At 42.3% G+C, this 21,003-nt stretch overlaps 2 protein-coding genes across 2 annotated transcripts in view; both read left to right on the forward strand.

Moving 5' to 3' along the window:
- LOC146672837 (NACHT, LRR and PYD domains-containing protein 3-like) overlaps positions 1-6,911 on the forward strand; it is a 64,589-nt gene extending 57,678 nt beyond the window's left edge. Inside the window, exons 12-13 of the mRNA XM_085388841.1 lie at positions 6,157-6,206; positions 6,369-6,911. Coding sequence (XP_085244967.1) covers positions 6,157-6,206; positions 6,369-6,895 — 577 coding nt within the window. The 3' untranslated portion in view covers positions 6,896-6,911. The remainder of the gene's footprint in view (positions 1-6,156; positions 6,207-6,368) is intronic.
- Positions 6,912-14,500: 7,589 nt separating this feature from the next.
- On the forward strand, positions 14,501-18,842 carry LOC146672838 (uncharacterized; the record flags this gene model as incomplete). Its single annotated transcript, XM_085402602.1, has 5 exons — positions 14,501-14,607; positions 15,348-15,407; positions 16,148-16,280; positions 18,001-18,218; positions 18,319-18,842. Coding segments are annotated over exons 4-5 (735 nt in total), but the record flags the coding sequence as incomplete, so codon positions are not given.
- Between the last annotated feature and the right edge of the window lie 2,161 nt (positions 18,843-21,003).

Genomic DNA, 21,003 nt, shown 5'->3' on the forward strand with positions numbered 1-21,003 from the left:
GCACCAGGCAGGGATGCCCACTCTCCCCTTCACTGTTTGCAATTTTTATTGAACCACTAGCAGCAGCAATTAGACAGAATTCAGTAATTAAGGGCATAAAATGCAAGAACGTGGAACATAAAATCAGCCTTTATGCAGATGATGTGTTACTCTTTCTCCAAAATTCACAAACCAATATCTCTGGGGTGATTGAATTGATAAACTCTTTTGCAAGAATATCAGATTACTCAATTAACTGGTCCAAATCTACAGTCCTACCGATTAATTGCTCCCTCCATAATTCCTCTTCTACACCACTGAAATCGGGAAATATGAAATATTTAGGTATTAATGTTTCTCCAAAGCTTGCAGATCTAACTAAATTAAACCATATCCCACTTTTAAAGAAGGTAGAAGGTAATCTGGCTAGGTGGAAATGTCTACCCATATCACTCATGGGAAGGGTTGCCACTATAAAAATGATGGTCTTACCAAAAATAAATTATTTATTCTCAATGATCCCAACTAAACCATCACAAGATTGGTTCAGATCTCTAGATTCATGTATGTCAAAATTCCTTTGGAAAAATAAACCCCCACGTATAAGCTTAAAAACACTACAAAAGACCAAGGATAAAGGAGGATTAGAACTACCTAACTTTCAGCACTACTTCTTAGCCAACAGGCTTCAGTTTATCTCAGGATGGCTAAAACATACCCTCTTAGATGAACCTTGGCTAGATGTAGAACAAGCACTTTGCAATAATCTAGAGATTTCAGATCTACCATTTATCAGCTCAAACATCCAACGACATGAATGCTTCAAAAGCGTCAACATCAGCTCTTCTCTGACAGCATGGTGGGAGTTTCTAAAATTGACGAAGTCTTCATTAATCCCATGCAAACGTACACCTATCTGGAACAACCCTGACATATTACAAAACAATAATATGATAAACTTTTCAGATTGGAGTGGTAAAGGAATCAAATATTTAGAACATATACTAGAAGGAACAGAATTTATTTCATTTGACGGACTGGTTACACAATATGGGATCAACAAGAAAATTTTTTTAGAATATCAACAAATTAAATCCATAGTAAAAAAGAAATTTAAACCGGGTCAAGTTGAACTACAAACACCACCAAGTGTGGTTCAATTTCTTACTCTTAAAACCCCCAAATTACTATCCAAAATATACAGAATGTTTTCTAAAACAGATGAATCAATATCACTTCCTATTGCAAAGTGGGAAGCAGATTTATCAGTCAGTTTAGACCAAAACTTCTGGTCTCAGGTATGCTTAAAAACCTTTAAATTGATTAAAAACCCCAGTCTTCAATTAATACAATACAAAATATTACATAGAGTGCACTATACAGGTCATCGGATGTTCAAGATGGGCTTTACGTCTACCAACAACTGCTCACACTGCCAAACCAATTCACCGGACAATTATATCCACGCTCTTTGGTTCTGTCCACCAGTTCAGAAGTTTTGGCGTGAGAGAAGACTTATCAAAGTGTCTGAAATGTAACATTCCAACTTCCCCCTTAGTGTGTTTGTTGGGCAGCTTAGATAATGTCACTTCAGAAAAGAATATAGCCCATATGGTTTTCACTGCCCTATGCATAGCCAAGAAAACAGTCCTCATGAACTGGAAAAATAAAAATAATCTTAATTCTAACCAATATAGAAATTATCTATTAGATTACATTAGTCTTGATACAGCCTCTGCCACCACATCAGATCAATTGCTCTGGGCTCCTTTGATCAGCTCCATCACCTAGTTGGGGTGGGGGGTCATAGTTTGGTCCCGCCTTCACTGTTGTGATTGGTGTGGGGGTAGGGACAGGCTTAGGGCGTCGCGGGGTTCCCCGGAGGCATATTTCTTGGGGGTCTCAACCCGGGGTAGCGGTCATGTCCAATTAGGGGCTCTGTTGGCTCTCAGGTGATGGTTTCCTCGTGGCTGCGTGCAGCGGGGCTAGGGGAGGGTCTGTGCTGACGGACGTGGGTTACTGACCTGGTAGCCTGGCTGCCCCTGGGTGGGTCCGGGATGGGCGTGAGGTTCTGGGGGCGCTCCGTCTCTGAGCTGGGGCCCGGGCCGGGCCTCGGGGGCTTGGGTCCTGGTTGGTGTGTTGCCGGGGTTGTGGGCGGGTGGGTGCATGGGGGCCCAGCCCTGGAGCAGGTTGCCGCCGGTGCGTCGAGCCACCTGGGGGGCTCTTCAACTGGTGGGGGAGATGGTCACATCTGCAGGAGCTTTCCTCTCTTCAGGGACTCTCTCTGCAGGAGGGGGAGATACAGGAGAGGTGGAGGAAGATCTCAGCCTGGACGTCTATTGTCTTATGTAGTCTGGAAGATGAGTGGATGGTGGGGTGGGTGCAGTTTTCTCTGTGGTGGGGTTGGGTGGACTGTCCCGGGCTCTGTGGGGCCGGGCGGCGCTGCTGCACTGGGCCCCGGTCCGGATGGGCCTGGGCCCCCTTTCCCTGGCGGGTCGCGGAGTATGGGGGTGCCTACTGGGGTCAGCGGGGGAGCTGTTCCCAGGGAGGGGTCACTTGCCCCTCCCTTCCTTCCCTCCCCATCTCCAGCTGCCTCCCTCTTCCCGATCCACCACAACCACCCACACATGCAGGGCCTTGGAGTAGGGGTGTGTCACCAGGGTGCAGAGGAGGCTACCCTCCTCTGTGCCCTTCTGGCTGCCTCTGCCTCAATTTTATCCCACAACTTAGACATTCACATTACTCACACTCTCATTACACATACATATAGGATCTTGGGGATGGGCACGCTACACGGATTCCAGAAGACCATCAGGGTGTACACCTCACCCCTGGCGTCGTTGCTGACCTCCATCCATCCATTCGCTTCCGCTTATCCTTTTCAGGGTTGCGGGGGGCGCTGGAGCCCATCCCAGCTGTCATAGGGGGGGTACACCCTGGACAGGTCGCCAGTCTGTCGCAGGGCCAACACACAGGGACAGACAACCATTCGCACTCACATTCATTCGCACATTCACACCTAGTGGCAATTTGGATTTTCCAATTAACCTATCCCCACAAGCTGCATGTCTTTGGACAGTGGGAGGAAGCCGGAGTACCCGGAGGGAACCCACGCAAACACGGGGAGAACATGCAAACTCCACACAGAAAGACCCCGGCCTGATGTTGGAATTGAACTCAGGACCTTCTTGCTGTGCGGCAACAGTTCTAACGACCGTGCCACCGTGCTGCCCGGTCGTTGCTGACCTCTCAATTTTAAATACACGTAGACATTGAGGACTAGCAGGAGGGACTATGCGCTTACCTGCTGCTCTCTGGCAGGTAGCTCCAAGCCCTCCTGGGTTTTAAATGCACCTTAGAACACACATGCATCAACACTACAATGAGCGGGTGGAGGGAGGTTTGGAGTCTTCTCTCACCCCCGTTCTCTGCGGCCTGCTGGAGCGGGGGGGCTAGGACGAGTTGGCCGTCCGACTGCGGTCTTGAGTGTGGGGCCTCCCTGCTGCTACGGAGTCGGGGCGGTCTGCCTCTCCCCACCTCAGGGAAAAGGGTAACACCACCTGGGTCTGGGTGCAGTTCCCCCCTCCAGGGGCAAGGGTACCTAGACCCGGTTCGTAGAGTACGCTTGGGGAGTGTGATCGTGTGTACAGCGTCTCTTTATGTCTGTCTCCACGTTGGTTGAGTGTGGAGTAAGTGCATATGAGAGCATGAGGGTGGGAATCGATGTTCTCTTCTGCTTGTTTTCCTTTTTCTTTCTCAACAGGTGATCCAGGTGATCGATAGATGCATCTTCTTTTTCTTTTTTTTTTCTGCCCATTCTGTTGTTTTTTGTTTTTTTTGCCCTTCTCCCCCGTCCGTCTTCTCAGCTGTTTCTCTTTCCCTCTTTCTTTCTCCCCTTCTTTCCTCCAGTCAAGTCTGTCCCGTATTCAGCAAGTGAAAATAAAATAAACAATAAAAGGTGAATCAAATGGACCATTACGGCAAGGCTGGGATGGTCAATTTGGTAAAGTAAATCCGTTGGGCATCTTTCTTTGCCTTTAGACAATAATTCTGATGGCAAAAGAGCCAAACGGGACAGGCAAAAAAAAAAAAAAAAAAAAGGATGCACGAAGAAAACAATAAAAACAATGGAAGTAGTTCAGCAGCGTGTTGTGCTGTAAAATCAACTTACTTCCAAAACACATATACACACACACAGATAGACATTTGCGCGCGAATTTGTCACGAAGTATTTCACGGCCACTTCTAAAACCACTCTAAACACAGTTCCTTGTGGCGAACTTAAACCTTATTTCACGCGTTTATTTCAAATCCTTGCGGCGGATTAGGCCTACTTAGAACCTTGCGGCGGGTTAAACCTTAGACCCTTGTGGCGGGTTAAACTTAAACAGTGTTTTCTCACCCTCAGTTGTGCTGGCTTCCCACGACGTCTGGATACAGCAGTCAGACCTTGAATTGGAGTCACAGAAACTTTTCTGTTGTTTCCATCGCTAAGCTCGAAGGACCAATTTAAATGACAGGGGATTTCTAAAAATCACCCCGCAGTTCTTCAGCTAAGACACCTTAGTTAGAAAGCACAAACACTGCAGTTGTCTTTACACGCGTGGGCAGGGACGCACACTCTTCAATCTGCATCTCATCACTGCCTGCGCTCTTTATTTATACATGTCTGTGTGTGTGTGTGTGTGTGTGTGTGTGTGTGTGTACAAATAGCTTCTTATTCTAAGAACTCTGAGCTGAGGTTCCCCTTTTTCTAATTATGTATGTTCTTAACAAAAGAGGAAGCTATCAGTTGTTTATCACACAAAAGTACATGTCAAAAGTCACGTAGATGTTTGCTTAGTGATTAAATAAAAGAATACATTTCATGAAGCTGATCACATTATATAAAAACAAAAATCCTTTGACAGTTGGTGATATTAAAGTCCTGTTTGTGGCACATTAGTATATGTGAGGGGGCAAACTCCACCATGGTCACCACCCATCTTGAGGAGTTTGCCCCCTCACATATACTAATGTGCCACAAACAGGACTTTAATATCACCAACCATTCCCATTTTATTATGGTCTATCCATATAAATGGCCCACCCTGTACTTTCAAGATTAGGCTTCAAACTTTCCTTTTTGCTAAAGCATATAGTTAGGGCTGGACCAGGTGACCCTGAATCCTCCCTTAGTTATGCTGCAATAGACATAGGCTGCCGGGGGATTCCCATGATGCATTGAGTTTTTCCTTTCCAGTCACCTTTCTCACTCACTATGTGTTAACAGACCTCTCTGCATTGAATCATATCTGTTATTAACCTCTGTCTCTCTTCCACAGCATGTCTTTATCCTGTCTTCCTTCTCTCACCCCAACCAATCACAGCAGATGGCCCCGCCCCTCCCTGAGCCTGGTTCTGCCGGAGGTTTCTTCCTGTTAAAAGGGAGTTTTTCCTTCCCAATGTCGCCAAAGTACTTGCTCAAGCATATGATTGTTGGTTTTTCTCTGTATCTCTGAAGCGCCTTGAGGCAACTTTTGTTGTCATTTGGCGCTATATAAATAAAATTGAATTGAATTGAACTTTCTGAGGACAGAAGGAGACTAAGTGACTCTCAGTGATGTCAGCTGACAGCAAAACCATTCATGAGGAGCAGAGCGTTTGCTCAGAAAATACACTGGTCCCTTAATAATTTCAACATCAAGTGTTCAAAAACAAATATATGGCCCACTGTTTGTGTGATAGAGGCAGAAATTTCTCTGTGTGCATCTGGAGAAATCTTTTAAATCAGAACATGAACAGGTTTCAGGTGGCATTAAAATACATGAAAACAAGGCTGTACTCACTCAGAGGTCAGAGGTGATGTACAGTAACCTCACTGACACCAAAAGGTGAAAAACAGCTGGCAGCATAGGTAGGGAGGTGTCCTTTTCAGCTAAACAGAAGAGAAATATAAATATAATGAAGGTGACAGTTTGAATCAGTCATATTTCATTCAATACAGTGGTGTACTGACAGATCCAGGATCAGTCCAAATCATCAGCAGTTTGATCCACATATGGATTGAAGTGTATTTGTGAAAATGTTGGATCGTTCCTTTATCAGCATGTAACAGTATGTGTATGAGAGCCATGTAATGTCCATGTGTGCATGCTGAAAGAGACTGTGCTGCTCTGACCCCCCTCCTCCTTTCAGGGTGGAGCCTGCTGGAGTCCGATGGTTGACACCAGGAGGTCTAAAGAAGTGTAAGTGTGTTTTTAATGTGATTCATGAAAACAAAGCAGCACACATTCAACCATCTTCAAACTGTCACATCTCTGATGTCAGGAGTCATCATCACAGTGTCAATCAATGAACAGATGATGGATCAATAACTGCAGCTGGATTGTGTTTGTTCTCTCCATCAGATTCCTGTCAACTCACAATCGACACAAACACAGTGAACACAGAGCTCCAACTGTCTGACAACAACAGGAAGGTGACACACGTGAAGGAGGTTCAGTCATATCCTGATCACCCAGACAGATTTGATGTTTATCCTCAGCTTCTGTGTAAAAATGGTCTGACTGGTCGCTGTTACTGGGAGGTCGAGTGGAGAGGATACGTTTATATATCAGTGAGTTCCAGAAGAATCAGAAGGAAAGGAGACAGTGATGATTGTGTGTTTGGATGGAATGATCAGTCCTGGAGTCTGTACTGCTTTAATGGTGCTCCTCAGTTTTTCAGAGACAATAAAAAAGTAACACCCATCTCCTCCTCCTCTGTCTGTAACAGAGTAGCAGTGTATGTGGACTGTCCTGCTGGCACTCTGTCCTTCTACAGAGTCTCCTCTGACACTCTGATCCACCTCCACACCTTCAACACCACATTCACTGAAACTCTTTATCCTGGGTTTGGAGTCAGGTTTCCTGATTCCTCAGTGTGTCTGTGCTGAGTTAGGTGTAAAGAGTATCCTCCTGTCATGTTAAATTCAATTTTCAATTCAATTTTATTTATATAGCGCCAAATCACAACAAAAGTCGCCTCAAGGCGCTAAATGTCTCTGAAGGAAGTACAGAGGCAACATCTGTCATTTAAAAAGATTTAATTTTCTTCAGCAGTAGGAGTTACAAGTTACAGCGCTGGCTTTCTCCTTGAAATCAGCCGTCAGTCTCCACAGGAAATGCTGACCCTCAATCAGTACAGTTTATACCCCAACAATGACACACTTTATTATGACTATCTTCCTCCAGAACTGGTGTGGCAGTCCTGTTGTCTCTCTTCAAGCCTCATTTTCTGCTCACATCCTTCATTATCTGCTCCTGTTTCTGGAATGACAGAGACACGTTGAAACCAAGCACACCATTGTTTTTCTTGTGACATTACCAATAAGTTTGATGTGTCACATGGCCCTCTTCCTATTGAAAAAACAAAAGTTGTATCCAAGGTGGCCGACTTCTAAATGAAAAAAGAGGAAAAACACTGAAATTAGGCTTCCTTCACAGTTGTGTTGCACTGGACAGACTGTGCCAAAAGTAAAATAAAAAGTACATAGAACAATCAATTGTTTGCCAGTGCTTAAAAATATTATTTCAGCCTCCATATTCACAAATACTCAAGAATGATGTTTGATGATGTCTGTGAGTTAATGCTTCAGTGGCATGTACTTGCTGTTATTAAAGTTTACACAGTCGTATGCTATATAATCAACAAGATAACAAAAAAAAAAAAAAAAATCAACAAGATATCCAGCAAACACAAAATATTTGCCTGAGCTAGACAGGGAACTCATACCTCCTAAGCTATAATGATCATTCCACCCATGGGGGTTAGGGTTAGGGGAAGGGGAATGAGCCTGCCACCTCTGTGAGGCAGGAAATGCACGGGCCATCCCTCCCGAAGGAAACCCACACTGCTGGTTGTCACGATTACAGGAAACCCTCCGCCTTTTCCCGTATCGGACGACGGTCCAACCTTCTGAGGACATCCGGTCCTCAGTCTTTGGCTACTCTTTGTGTTTGTGTTGTTGTGTTGTATGTTTTGTATATTGTTATAGTTTTTGTGATGTGGGTTCGCCTTTGTTATCGAAATAATTATAACTCTTATATGAGCTTTAATGAGGCGAGATACAATTGAAGAAATTGAAAGGAAAGGGGTTGGGGGGGGGTAGGGTTAGGATAAGGGAATTGATTCCTCAAACGAGGGTAGAAGGAAGGTGCGAGGGCCATCCCACGGGAGAACCCACGGGAGAACCCCCAGTCTGGGTTGTCACGGAAGTGGCGCTGGCTCCGCCTTCCGTAGCGGACTTCATGCCACTCGTCCGCCATGACTGGTGGCTTTTAATTATTTGTTTTTAATTTTTAAATATTTTTTAATGTAAATGAAATGTAGGGTTAGGGTTAGGGGTGTGGGATTGAGTCCGGTCCCTAAAGGGTCCAGACGGTGCTCTGTCCATCCCTCCGCCTCTGCCACTTGTCCCCTGCTGGACACGTCTACGGGAAGGCAGCCGCCCTCTCCCGTGAAGCACCACCGTCCAGCCTTCTGAGTCCATCCGGGACCTCATGTTCGAATTCTTGATTTTTTGTGTCTCTTGATGTCGCCTTTGTTATCTTTATTTAATAATTGTTTTAAAGTGCTATTTATTTCAGTTAGATATGTAAAATATGTGTATATGAATTTACAATCACAAGCAAAGGCGAGAAAAAAAGAAAGAAGAAAAAATATAAATGAAATTTGTTTTTAAACAAAAATAAATGAAATCAATAAAGTTTTTTAATTTTTAATAAGTGAAAACCAATGAATTAATGTGCCCACTGCCACGACGTTTCGACCCAAGATAGGTCTTCCTCAGGCTGGGGCACAATGAATTTCAAGCTGGGAATACAGAGAGAGAGAGATGTTGTCTCTTCAACGGTCAGCTCCCAAATGAGCTCCTCTCTGCTGTGCAGCCTTTTATAGGCTTGGTTTCATACGTGAGTTTTTTGAATTTTAGGTTAGGCAATGTGTTTTCAAATGTCTGTGATGGTTTTAGACTAAAATGAATGTGTGTTTTTTAACCTTTGTAATAAAATTGCATGAAATGTATTTTTATTTTGTATATTTTATGAATTTTTAAAAGAACTGTATTTTTAAGTAATGTATATAAGATTTTAAATTTGCATTTTTATGTTTTAAATCCAACCGTGTTTTTATGAATTTTTGTAAGTTTGTAGAGAAATGAGTTTATGATTTAAAAATTGGTTTTGTGTGTTTTTAGCCAAATTGTATTTTTATGCTTCTGGGGTTTGTGTATTTAATCAATATTGTACTTTTAGGGGTTTTAATAAAATTTTTGATTTCAACAACTCTTCTTTCAGTGTGAATTATAAAGTGATTAAAAGGGTTATGAATAAAAATTTGTTGTGTTAATGGTTTTAATAAAGTTCTAACCCCCAATATGTCCCGTTTCCCCATTGTTTGTTTATTGTAGATAATTTGTAGTATGTAATAATACCGTGTTTTTATCATTATCAGATTATTATTCATTTATTTATTTATTTATGGATTTTGATTAATTAACCCAACAGCAGTTAGACTCTATAACTCCTCAATCACAATGTCATGAGTCACTGGACACTGTGAACATCCATGGTCACCACTTCATGCATAATGGACCTTCCATGACCTTCCAAGCTATATAGTTTATGTCTTCCATACTTCCAACTATATCCATAATCACATACTGTGTATGCTACCATTGTATATAGTGTATTATCTTACTTTTTTCATTGATTGTACTTATTTGTATTTTTGTATTTCCTTCATATATCTGTACCTGAGCTGAGGTGACGCAAAAATTTCCCCGTTGTGGGATCAATAAAGTCTTATCTCATCTTATCTTATCTTATCTTAAAACAAAAACAATTGACCAAGGTGCGGTACAATTAAGATAATCAAAATGAATAAAAACATAAGAAGACATGATAACAGTTAAGAAAAAGAATTATAAAATTAGAAGGTTTGAGTAAGAAATAAAAGTAGTACAAACTCATTCTGCCCAACTCATTCTCGTTTTGTTTTTATTTCCACTGACAATTTCATGTATTTCCTTCTCTTCCACTGCTTCCGGCGCTCCAAAGTACTTTTAAATCTGGCCCACAAAATCATTTTATATAGATTTATTATTATTCTTTCACATGGCCCGGCGATATGAGGCGCTAATAACACACTAACTACAGATCCCATAATGTAGCGCTGTAGCCTCCTTGCCGGCTAGGCTACATTTCAGAAGATGTTTTTCATCACAGCAAAATCACAAAGTGAAGCTGTTGTGAAAGCAAATTTTATTGTGGCAGAGGAGAAAGCCAAATCAGCCCATTTTTCACTCTGAGGAGCTGAATGATGAAGGTGTGCGATGTCTTGTGTCCAGACAAAATGCAGATCTTGGCAAATGGCAAATTTGGCAAATGTGAGCCTGAGCAGAAATACGATTGCTGATCGGGTTTGTGAGATGGTCACTGATTTAAGAACACAATTGTGTCAAAGAAGCAAAGACATTATTGCACACTCTCTTGCTGTGGATGAATGTACAGACATGATGGACATTGCACAGCTGGCCATCATCTGTGGAGTGGACTACAATTTGCAGGACAAGGACATTAAATCGATGCACTGGACAACGACAGGAAAAGTTTTTAAAATGTCTGTCAAAGTGTAACCGACATGCCCTGGGACAAACTTTTTGGACTTATAATAGATGGAGTGCCGGTGTTATGAGGTGAAAAAAGTGGAGTAGTCAGCAGGATGTAAGTAAAGATGCAGGAGGAAAACTGTACTGGTTAACAGAATACTGCATCATGAACCAGGAAACGCTGTGTGGTAAAGTCTTGAAAATGGAGAATGTAATCATCTGGTGTTGGCCAGAGGGGCCGATGGCGCGATATGGCAGCCTCGCTTCTGTCAGTCTGCCCCAGGGCAGCTGTGGCTACAACTGTAGCTGCCTCCACCAGTGTGTGAATGTGAGAGTGAATGAATAGTGGCATTGTAAAGCGCTTTGGGTGCCTTGAAAAGCGCTATATAAATCCAATCCATTATTAATCATCACCGTGACGCAAACCACAAATTTTATCTGAGCTAAAAGTTTAAATCACTGTCAATTTCAGTCTTTTATGTGGAAAATAGATTCAGTTTGCAGTTTGCCTTATCATATAGAGGTTCATTGGCTGAGTTGGGGAAAAGTTCTCAACAGAGTTTTTGAGCTCAGCAAGGAAACCTGTCAGTTCATGGACATGGCATGTATGACGCGATGAAGGCATTTCAAGTGAAGCTGTCACAAATGCACCAGTGCCTTACTTTTTGAACCAAGTCGGCACACTTTGCTGATAAATTGAGCGAATTGTGCACTGAGTTCACTAAGTTATTAATTTTTATGTTTAAAAAACAGTGTGTCTTAGTGTGTGTTTTAGTGTGTCAGTAAATATTTATCTTGTTTGGCCTGCGACCTTGAGTGTGCCTTGAGTTTTTGTACCCTGTGAAATTGAGTTTGACACCCCTGATCTACGGCATCAAAGGCAGCACTGAGGTGTAATAATATTAAAATCGCAAAATCTCTCAAGTCATCCATCCATCCATCTTCATCCGCTTTATCCGAGGCCGGGTCGCGGGGGCAGCAGCCTAAGCAAAGAGGCCCAGATTTCCCTCTCCCCAGCCACCTCCTCCAGCTTATCCGGGGGAATACCAAGGCGTTCCCAGGCCAGCCGAGAGATATAATCTCTCCAGCGTGTCCTGGATCTGCCCCGGGGCCTCCTCCCGGTGGGACATGCCTGGAACACCTCACCCAGGAGGCGCCCAGGCGGCATCCTTGTCAGATGCCCGAACCACCTCAGCTGGCTCCTTTCGATGTGGAGCAGCAGCTGCTCTACTCTGAGCCCCTCCCGGATGGCCGAACTTCTCACCCTATCTCTAAGGGAGAGGCCAGCCACCCTTCGGAGGAAGCTCATTTCTGCCGCTTGTATCTGCGATCTCGTTCTTTTGGTCACTACCCACAGCTCGTGGCCATAGGTGAGGGTAGGCACGTAGATCGACCGGTAAATTGAGAGCTTCGCTTTTACACTCAGCTCCCTCTTCACCACGACGGACCGCTGCAGCGGACGCATTACTGCAGCTGCAGCCCCAATCCGTCTGTCGATCTCCAGCTCCCTTCTCCCATCACTCGCGAACAAGACCCCGAGATACTTGAACTCCTCTACTTCGGGCAGGAACTCATCCCCGACCCGGAGTGGGCACTCCACCCTTTTCCGGTTCTCAAGTCAGTAAAAGTTAAAAGGTCCTTAGAAACTTTTAAAATAGCAGTTTCAGTGCTCTGGTGCATTTTAAAACTAGACTGAAATACTTCACCAATGCCATACAAAGGTCTGGAGCTGACGGGGGACAACTTTCTCCAGGACTTTAGAAAGAAAATGCAGTTTAGAAATTGGTCTGTAGTTGGATAAAACTGCTGGATCCAGGTTATGTTTTTTTAAGAATAGGTTCCACCACAGAATGTTTGAAGTCAGCAGGGACACACACAGACTGAAGACTGCTATTGACAATAGAAAGCAAACACATACCCACAGTGTCAAAAACATCTTCCAATGACTTTCTTTAAACAAGATGGAACAATATCCAGCGTACATCTTGTGGGTTTCAAACTGTTGACTTCTTCACTCAGTAATGAAAAGGACAAGGACTCAAAATGATCAAATGCAATTGAAGCTGCCGTATGAACAGATGGGTCAGTAGTAGGAGGGATAATATGAGACCTGATATCCACAATCCTATTAATGAAGAATTTCAGTAAGTTTTCACGTTGCTTTCGATGCTGCATGGGGAGCTGCAGTAGGTGGATTAATAACAGAATTAATCATGCTGAATAATCATGCTGATATGAGGTTTGTGACAGTTATTAGACACAATCTTATAGAAATACTTTTTGCTGCTCTTAAAGCCTTCTGATAATTTATCAAAGATTCTCTAAGTACATCAAACCATACCTGAAGTCTTTCTTTTTTTCCATTTTCGCTCAGCTTTTCTACACATCTGAGTTCTCTGGTAGCATTATTATACCAAAGCTGGGTTTTAGATTTTAGACAACTGGTTTTGAGTGGAGCAATGAAAATGCTTTAACGAAGCCAAAATCTAAATCCAAATTCCAATAACACACTCGATCATAACAAAACTTTTTTCTTTTTTTCAAGTACACAATCCCAAATGCCAACATTTGCATCTCAAATCCACTAATAAACTCTTTAATACCAAGAGTTATATCTCAGTTCCAAGATCTAAATCTCAAATACCAATAGCTGTGTCATTGTGAAACATTTTAAAATTAATTGCAAACACCTGATGAGCATCTTTTGATGTACATTTAATAACATATTGCAATAAGGAGAAACCAGAGAAACACGGCCTTGATGTCTTTTATACAAACACACAGACAAAAGTATTCAGCAACATTTGGGTTGTGAGGTTCACATAGCTGTCACTTACAGATTTATATCTCGAATCCTCCCTACTTGCTCCCTGATAAGGAGGAGCCCCGATATCTGTTTTACATCTCACATGAACTTACAATGCCCCAACTGTGTTTGTGTATCTGTGTGTGATAGAGCATAAAGACACATTTATTCTACAGACATACACTGTAAAAAAGGGCAGTGAAATTGACATAAAAATTATGTAAAACCCCTACAGAAATGTATAGTAAACCCCAAAACACAACTTTCCTGTTTCGATCACAGTGAATTAGTGTAAACCTTTAAACAGAATGTTCCTGTTATATTTACAACATGAATGTGTGATTATAATCAAATTTATTGGTTAAAACTACAAATACTGTGAATAAAAACAGTGAAACACCGTAATACTCATAACCAAAAATCATGTTAATTTGACATGCAAATACTGTAAAAATCACAGTTTTAGTCAGTTTTTCTTAAAAACACATGACCTATATGTAAGTCACTTTAAAACTGCATGGATGTACTGGGCCTACTTTTAACATGATTCATGAAATGATGCAAAGTCATGGATAGGACTAATAAAAATGTTTTCACAGAAGATGTCATTGTGAACCTGAGAGGTTGCCTCTCCATTTATAGGCTATATAAAAATATACAATTAAAATTGTTTACATCATGTTTTTTTCTTAAATCATTCGGGCTATTTGCAGCCTATTGTAGGGTAACCAATAAGAAATTATTATTTAACGACTAAGTAATGCTTCTGTCATAATGCTTGTATTCTTTATGTTTCTTTTAATTGCAATGTGATACTTAGACTAGAATACTTTTTTGGGTTAGGTCAGCAATGTCTCATTATTACAGGCTAAACAAACTTACAGTGCCTCCCATAGGATCTCTATGGTGCCTCATCTCCACAGAGCTGTAAGCTACTTCAGGCCACTCACGTTGCACTGAGCGCGCCTAATTTTGAATGTGCATCTGAAGCTCGTCTCTGATTGGATAGTGACGTGAGGGCGGGAGGAGAAGAGCGCCTAGTTCACGAACTTAGCTAACGAGCCAGCACGAGAGAGAAGACGGGAGAAGAAAACGTCGAACTTTCAGCAACTACGTTGTTAGGACAAATTACAAACATACGATTTCAAGTGTTTTTTGAGGATCTGTGTTTGTTCGTCAGAAAGTCTGCACGGTAAGTTCAATATCTTGGCGACGTTTTTTTCGAGATAAAAGCACCAGTTGATATTTAGACCAATGCTCATAACCTAGCGCTAGCATGCTAGTTCAGCTGAAAAGCACAGGCAAACTTTTGAAATACTAAAAATGATCATCTGCGTCTTTTGTAAAAAGGTATTGGTCACATTAAGAGGCTATGTACTACATTGCAGAGAGCATAAGAATGAGCCTTGTTGTATTTTTAAATGTGTTGGCGCCAATTGCAGCCAAACATTCACCACGTACTCTGCTTTCAAGGGGCATTTTTATCGTGTGCACAATGCACCTGCACTTCAAGCTACTCCTAAAGCTCTTGTTGCAGATTTAAAATGTGCGGTTTCATTATGTGCCCGCCATTTTCAAACAGTGAAAGAGCTAGTGTCTCACTTAAACGATCATATTGCAGAGGGCAGGTCTGTGTCATGTCCAGTAAGTGGTTGTAAGCATATGTTTACAAAAAAGTCATCATTTACTTCTCACATGTGTAGGAAGCATAAAGCTTGTTCCCCAGATGGTATTGATGACATGTACAAGGAATCTCGTCCTCAGCCCCCAAATGACAGTACAGAATATTCAGAAAACACACATGAAACCATGGCATCTGCTAGTTCAGCCAGTGATATGCCAGAGAAGGATAGTCATTCTTATCTCAGAAACATGTGTCTCTTTTACCTTAAACTGCAAGGACAGCTGCTAATTCCTGCCTCTACTATACAGAGTATTGCTGAGGAAATGCAGAATGTGCACGAATTGGGTCAAGCCTACACAATTAATAAGGTAAGTTGTTTACTAAAAAATGAAATGAACCTATCAGATGAAGCAGTCGCTAAAATCTGTGACTGCATTAAAGAGTCAGATTTGTTCTCTGCTTGCCATCAGGGACAACTAGGAACAACACACACCAGAAATCAAACATTCAAAAAAATGTTTAAATACACAGAACCCAAGAAAGTGCCATTGGGAATGGATGAAAACATGACAGAAAAATGTGCTTACTACATACCAGTTGGAGAAACCCTGAAGAGCTTTTTAGAGTCACAGTTATGGAGGAATACACAGTCACAACAGTTTGGGGGTCCTGATGTAGAAATTTTTAAGGATTTATATGATGGCAAAATTTTCAAATGTCACCAGTTCTTTAATGAAAACCCTGAAAGCCTCAAACTGATTTTGTACCAAGATTCATTTGAGGTAGTGAATCCCCTGGGTTCTGCTAAAAAGACGCACAAACTTCTTGCAGTCTATCTGTCATTAGCAAATTTACCCATTCATTTGCGTTCAAATACAGATAACATGTTTTTAGTCTTGTTGTGTGTTGAGAATGACTTCAAGCGTTTTGGAATAGCCAAAGTTTTCTCAGAGTTGTTGGCAGATCTGAAATCTTTGGAGACAGATGGAATAGATGTAGATGGAGAAACTGTAAAAGGGGGTCTTTACTGTATTGCTGGGGACAACTTGGGTTCTCATTGCATAGGAGGGTTTACAGAAAACTTCAGCTGCTCTCAATATTTTTGCAGGTACTGTGAAGTAACACGAAGTGAGTTTTATGCTGATCCGAATGCCTGTGGTCCTCCACGCACTCCAGAGACATATGACGCGGCTGTTGCTGATCTCCAGTCTGAAACTATCCAAGACGTCAGAGGAATAAAGGTAAACTCCATCTTCAATACCCTTCAGTCTTTTCACGTATCCCAGCCTGGTCTCCCACCTTGCCTAGGTCATGACCTCTTTGAAGGAGTTGTGTCATATGATCTAGCACTGTACCTGAAGAACATTATAAAAAATAAAAAATGGTTCACATACTCCCTTTTAAACAGACGCATTAAACAGTTTAAATATAAAGGATCCGAAGCACTTACAAAGCGATTGTCATGGTCCCCGTGCCTGCTCGGTTGGCCCTGTGTGGCTACATGTTATGTTTTTGTCCATTCTCTCTCTCCTCTCTCTCTGCTCGCTGCCTGGGCGGAGCTCATTGTGAGCTCCCGGCCTCCACCACCTGTAGGCAATCAGCTGTGGCTCCTCACCTTGTTTGCTCCCGCTACTTAAGGCAGTGACTGAGAGCACCTCGCCGCTGGACTATTGAGTAACGCTCGTCAGTGCTACTTTAGCCTCAGCCAGTTTTGAGCTCTGTCCGTGAAAGTTCCGTGCTAACTTTTGTTCTCTGTATGCAGATCTCTCGTGCTTGGTTTGGGACTCTGGACACTTTTCCCGACTCCTCTCTGCACCCCTGGGAACCCTGGCCCCCTTCTCCTTCACCTGTATATATTGCACCTGGAGTGTGTAAATAAACGTGTTTTTCTGAGATTTCAGTCTGCGCCAAGTCCTCCCTGCTCCGCCGTGACAGCGATGTACTGTCAAACCTGATGGATCCAAATTATCAAGGCAAGCCGTTCAAAACTGGAACCTTTTGAGATTGCTGCCAGTTTTGATTGGTGACAAAGTACAAAACCATGAGGATGAAGTATGGCAGTTAGCTGTCCAGTTGAAAGACATTGTGGATCTTATTTGTGCTCAGAGCATTTCCTTGTCCCAGATAGCATTCGCTGACATTTTGATCCAAGAATATTTGGAGATGAGAGAGATGTTTTTTCCTGGAATTAAACTAAAACCCAAGCACCACTATTTGCGCCATTATTCAGCACTGTTGTTGAAATTTGGTCCATTGATGAGGTTATGGACGCTTAGGTTTGAATGTAAACACAGTTACTTCAAAAGATGTGCCAGACACTTGAAAAGCTTCAAAAATATTTGTCAAACTTTGTCAACACGTCATCAGATGTATCAGGCTTATCTTTTTGCAGGGCAAGAATGCCGTGAACTGCTGCAAGTCAAGGAGAGCTGTGCGTTTTATCCCAACCTCTACAGTGACACTATTCAGCATGCGGTCAGGGAGTTAGCTTTTTCAGTAAGCAATACCACAGTTACCACAGACATTCAGTACAAGGGCACTGCATATAAAAAGGGACAGTTTCTTGTGTACAGAAATGACGAGTGTATGGAGTTTGGTGAACTTCTACTCATCTTGATTCAAAATGACACATCTGTGTATGTTCTAATGGATATCCACAAAGGCATCTTCCTCTCAGAATACCATCTGTATTCTGTGACAAAGGACAGTCTTGGGTTACAGTGTATCAACATTAATGACCTGCCTGATTTCTATCCTTTGGTATCATACATTCTTCAAGAATACCGAGTCATTCCACTAAAGCATAGTATTGTGGCAAAATAATGTCCAACTAATAGCTCACTTCTCACTGTAAATAGTTTAACATTAATATAAGTGTCACCTGATCCACACCCTGCTCCATCAAGTGTATGAACTGTATGTGATTTTCTATTTTGTTTGGATGTGGCATCTCTTCTTCAGTGCAAGTATGAGTGACTCAGAGCGAACCTTCCTAGATGTCGCCATCACGGAAGTCCTACCAGAACTTCAAGCTGTGAACAAAAACATCCTGGAGGAGCACTTGCAGTCCATTGGAGTTGAGACAAGTGATGATCTACGCTTCGTAACGGAGGCAGATTTGATGACAGCATTAAGACCTGTACAAGCAAGAAAGCTTCTTTCTGCTTGGAAACAGAAATGTAAGTAAAAACAACAAACAACTATTCAAACTCAAAGCAGAGATGGTCATGAACAGACATACAGTGTGAATCATAATTGTATTTGTTTTGTAATTTAAAGACCAAACTCCAGAGAACAGCTCGCTATCATCTGTGGAAGCCTCATCAACCCAGTCGCTGTCATTGCTCTCACTTTCACTCCAAAGTCTATCGTCGACCTCCTCCAGCAGCCCAGGATGTGACACACAATGGGATGACAACTTTGAAATTCCATGGAGTAAACTTCCTGCAGAAGTGATGCATTTTCTTGAGAGGGGGAAAAGGCCTCGCCCAAAACTGAGGAGGCAAATGGTCCGGATTGTTGTGACTGAGATGATGGAAAAATGCCCTCATGTAGGTAGAAAACATTCAATTGACGTTGCAAGAAAAATGGTGGCAAAATATCCCAATTCTCTGCAAGATTTAATAGAGGGTGAGATTGTTGGCGCAGGCTACCTTTCACTTGTCAAACAGTTGCAGAACAGAATTGAAAATGTAAGGCGCACTTCAACACCCAAAATAAGAAAAAGAAAACATCAGACTGACTCAGACCACACAGACGAGATCCCTTTAGAAGAAAGAGCAGCCATGCAGGATACATACGGGTGCATTAAATGGAATGTAGAATTTCTACCTCTTGAAGAAACTCCAGAGAGCCAACAGCAAAAGATGGAAAAACTCAAGGTGATGTTCCAGCAAGCTGACACCAATCCAGAAGAGGTAAAAAGTCTAATGAAGTCCACTTACTACACACAACGTCAACATGTCAATCAGGGGAAAAGTATCAAATGCCTTAGGGAGGAGTGGCCGTTTTGGTTTGATGAACTTGGCATGTCTGTCCACTTCAAGGAACGTACTGGGATTGACCTCAAAGAGACATTCACACGTAATTTGGATTTGAAGGGGAAAAGGCTACTGGACTACTTGACCACAGTTGCTGTCAGCAAAAGCAAGGTGTTCCTTCAGACTTATGCAAGGCTTCAGAGGATGTGGGGACCGCAGAGTGGCTGCTCAGATGATGTGAAAGAGATGGTCCTGCTTCTGCTCAGCTACTTTGAAGAGAAGGAGGAGTCCATGCTTCTCTGTGTTGAAGATACATGTCTGGCAGATGAGGTACAACTGGAGCAAGTGCCTCTGACACCCACTATTATCGTGTGTGGTAAGTCTGTTTGATAGCTCTCTCTCTCTCTCTTTTTTTTTAAGTACACTTTTTATAGAATGTCATGTGACTGCCGTGTTTATTGATATAACCTGTTAAATAATTTGTTCACAGGACAGTCCTGCTATTCCTCAAGAAGATACATGCTGAGCTGAGCTATTTCTCATAACTGAGACTCTGGGATCTGGAGTCTGGCTTTGATGTGGTTCGAGTCCAGGTCTGGCTCTGAGTCTCGGTCGGCTTTGGAGCCGGTTTCAGTTGTTTTTTTTTCTGTTTTTTTTTTGTTGTTTTTTTTGTTTGTTTGGTTTTTTTAAATACATTAACAGTCTGAATCCGGGTCCAAGCCTGGCCGCGACTCAGGGCTAGACCAAGCGTCAACTGACGTCTGACTACCTATAACCTTTGCTTTGGATTTTAACAATGCTAAAGTGTGACATATCACTGCAGAAGACACTCGTGAAGGGTGCCAATACTTTTGACCATGCATTGTTCACTTCCCCACAGCATTTTGGTTATACTTTGTCTTGAACGTGGTCATGGCCATGACCAGTGTTGGTCAAGTTACTTGAAAAAAGTAATCAGTAATTAATTACTGATTACTCCCCCCAAAAAGTAATCCCGTTACTTTACTGATTACTTATTTTCAAAAGTAATTAATTACTTAGTTACTTAGTTACTTAGTTACTTTTTAAAAACACGATTTACAACCTGAAGAGGTGATAAAGTGATAGATCTTTCAGCCCAATTCTACTTTTTCTACATAATCCATCATACAAAATGTAATCAAATGGAAAAGTCTCTTTTTTTTAACTTGTTTTATCAGTTTTAATCTTTTAACTTTATGCATCAAGCAAAACATTTAATTATATGCAACATTCTCTGACTTGAATAAATTAGTTTAACATTTAAACCTATTTTCTACACATTCCAGCACATAAAATAAAATATTTTTTGTGTTTTCACTCACTCTTTCAAACAGATGCAAGTAAAACACAGCAGAAAATAAATAAAGTCAAAGACTCAGCGGTCCTTTTGCTCTATTTTCACCTGTAAAGCAGGAGCAGGGTAGGCGGAGGGTTACCCTGGTGTAGGTGTGCTGCGGTCAGTTGAAGAATCCGCGCGAGTGTCTCTGTGAGTTTCCCATCACGTCGTAGCTACTCGGTGCTTGCTCGGAAGTTTAGGGGTTTTTTTCGCTGTAAAAAGAAGTTTTCTTCCCACGCACGATGGACGCTAATGTTTTTGTCACTTTTTATGGAATCAAACTCAAAGTAAGGTCAGTACTTCCACGCTTTAAACGCTGCACGCTCATACTCTCTCCCGCACTCGATATATTATCCATTGTTGATCTGCACACAGCTGCTGTCACCAACGTCGCACTTGCTTACTGTCACGGCTCAACGGCACGAGGGAACAGGGATGGACACAGGCGCAGAAACCAACCCAGAAGCGAGGTGACAGAAAACAAAAGATTTATTTCCACCCACAGGAAAACAAAGGTGAAACACAAAGCGACGCCACCACACTAGTGGCGCGTAGGATTCGTCTGTGATAATGAGGGCGACCTAGACACCTCTAGGAGACGGCTGAACAGCGGGGACAGCGGGGAGG

The sequence above is a fragment of the Rhamphochromis longiceps genome, linkage group LG3 (assembly GCF_057381845.1).
Source record: "Rhamphochromis longiceps isolate RC_006_pf linkage group LG3, R_longiceps_female_GT1.1, whole genome shotgun sequence".
Taxonomy (NCBI): Eukaryota; Metazoa; Chordata; class Actinopteri; order Cichliformes; family Cichlidae; genus Rhamphochromis; species Rhamphochromis longiceps.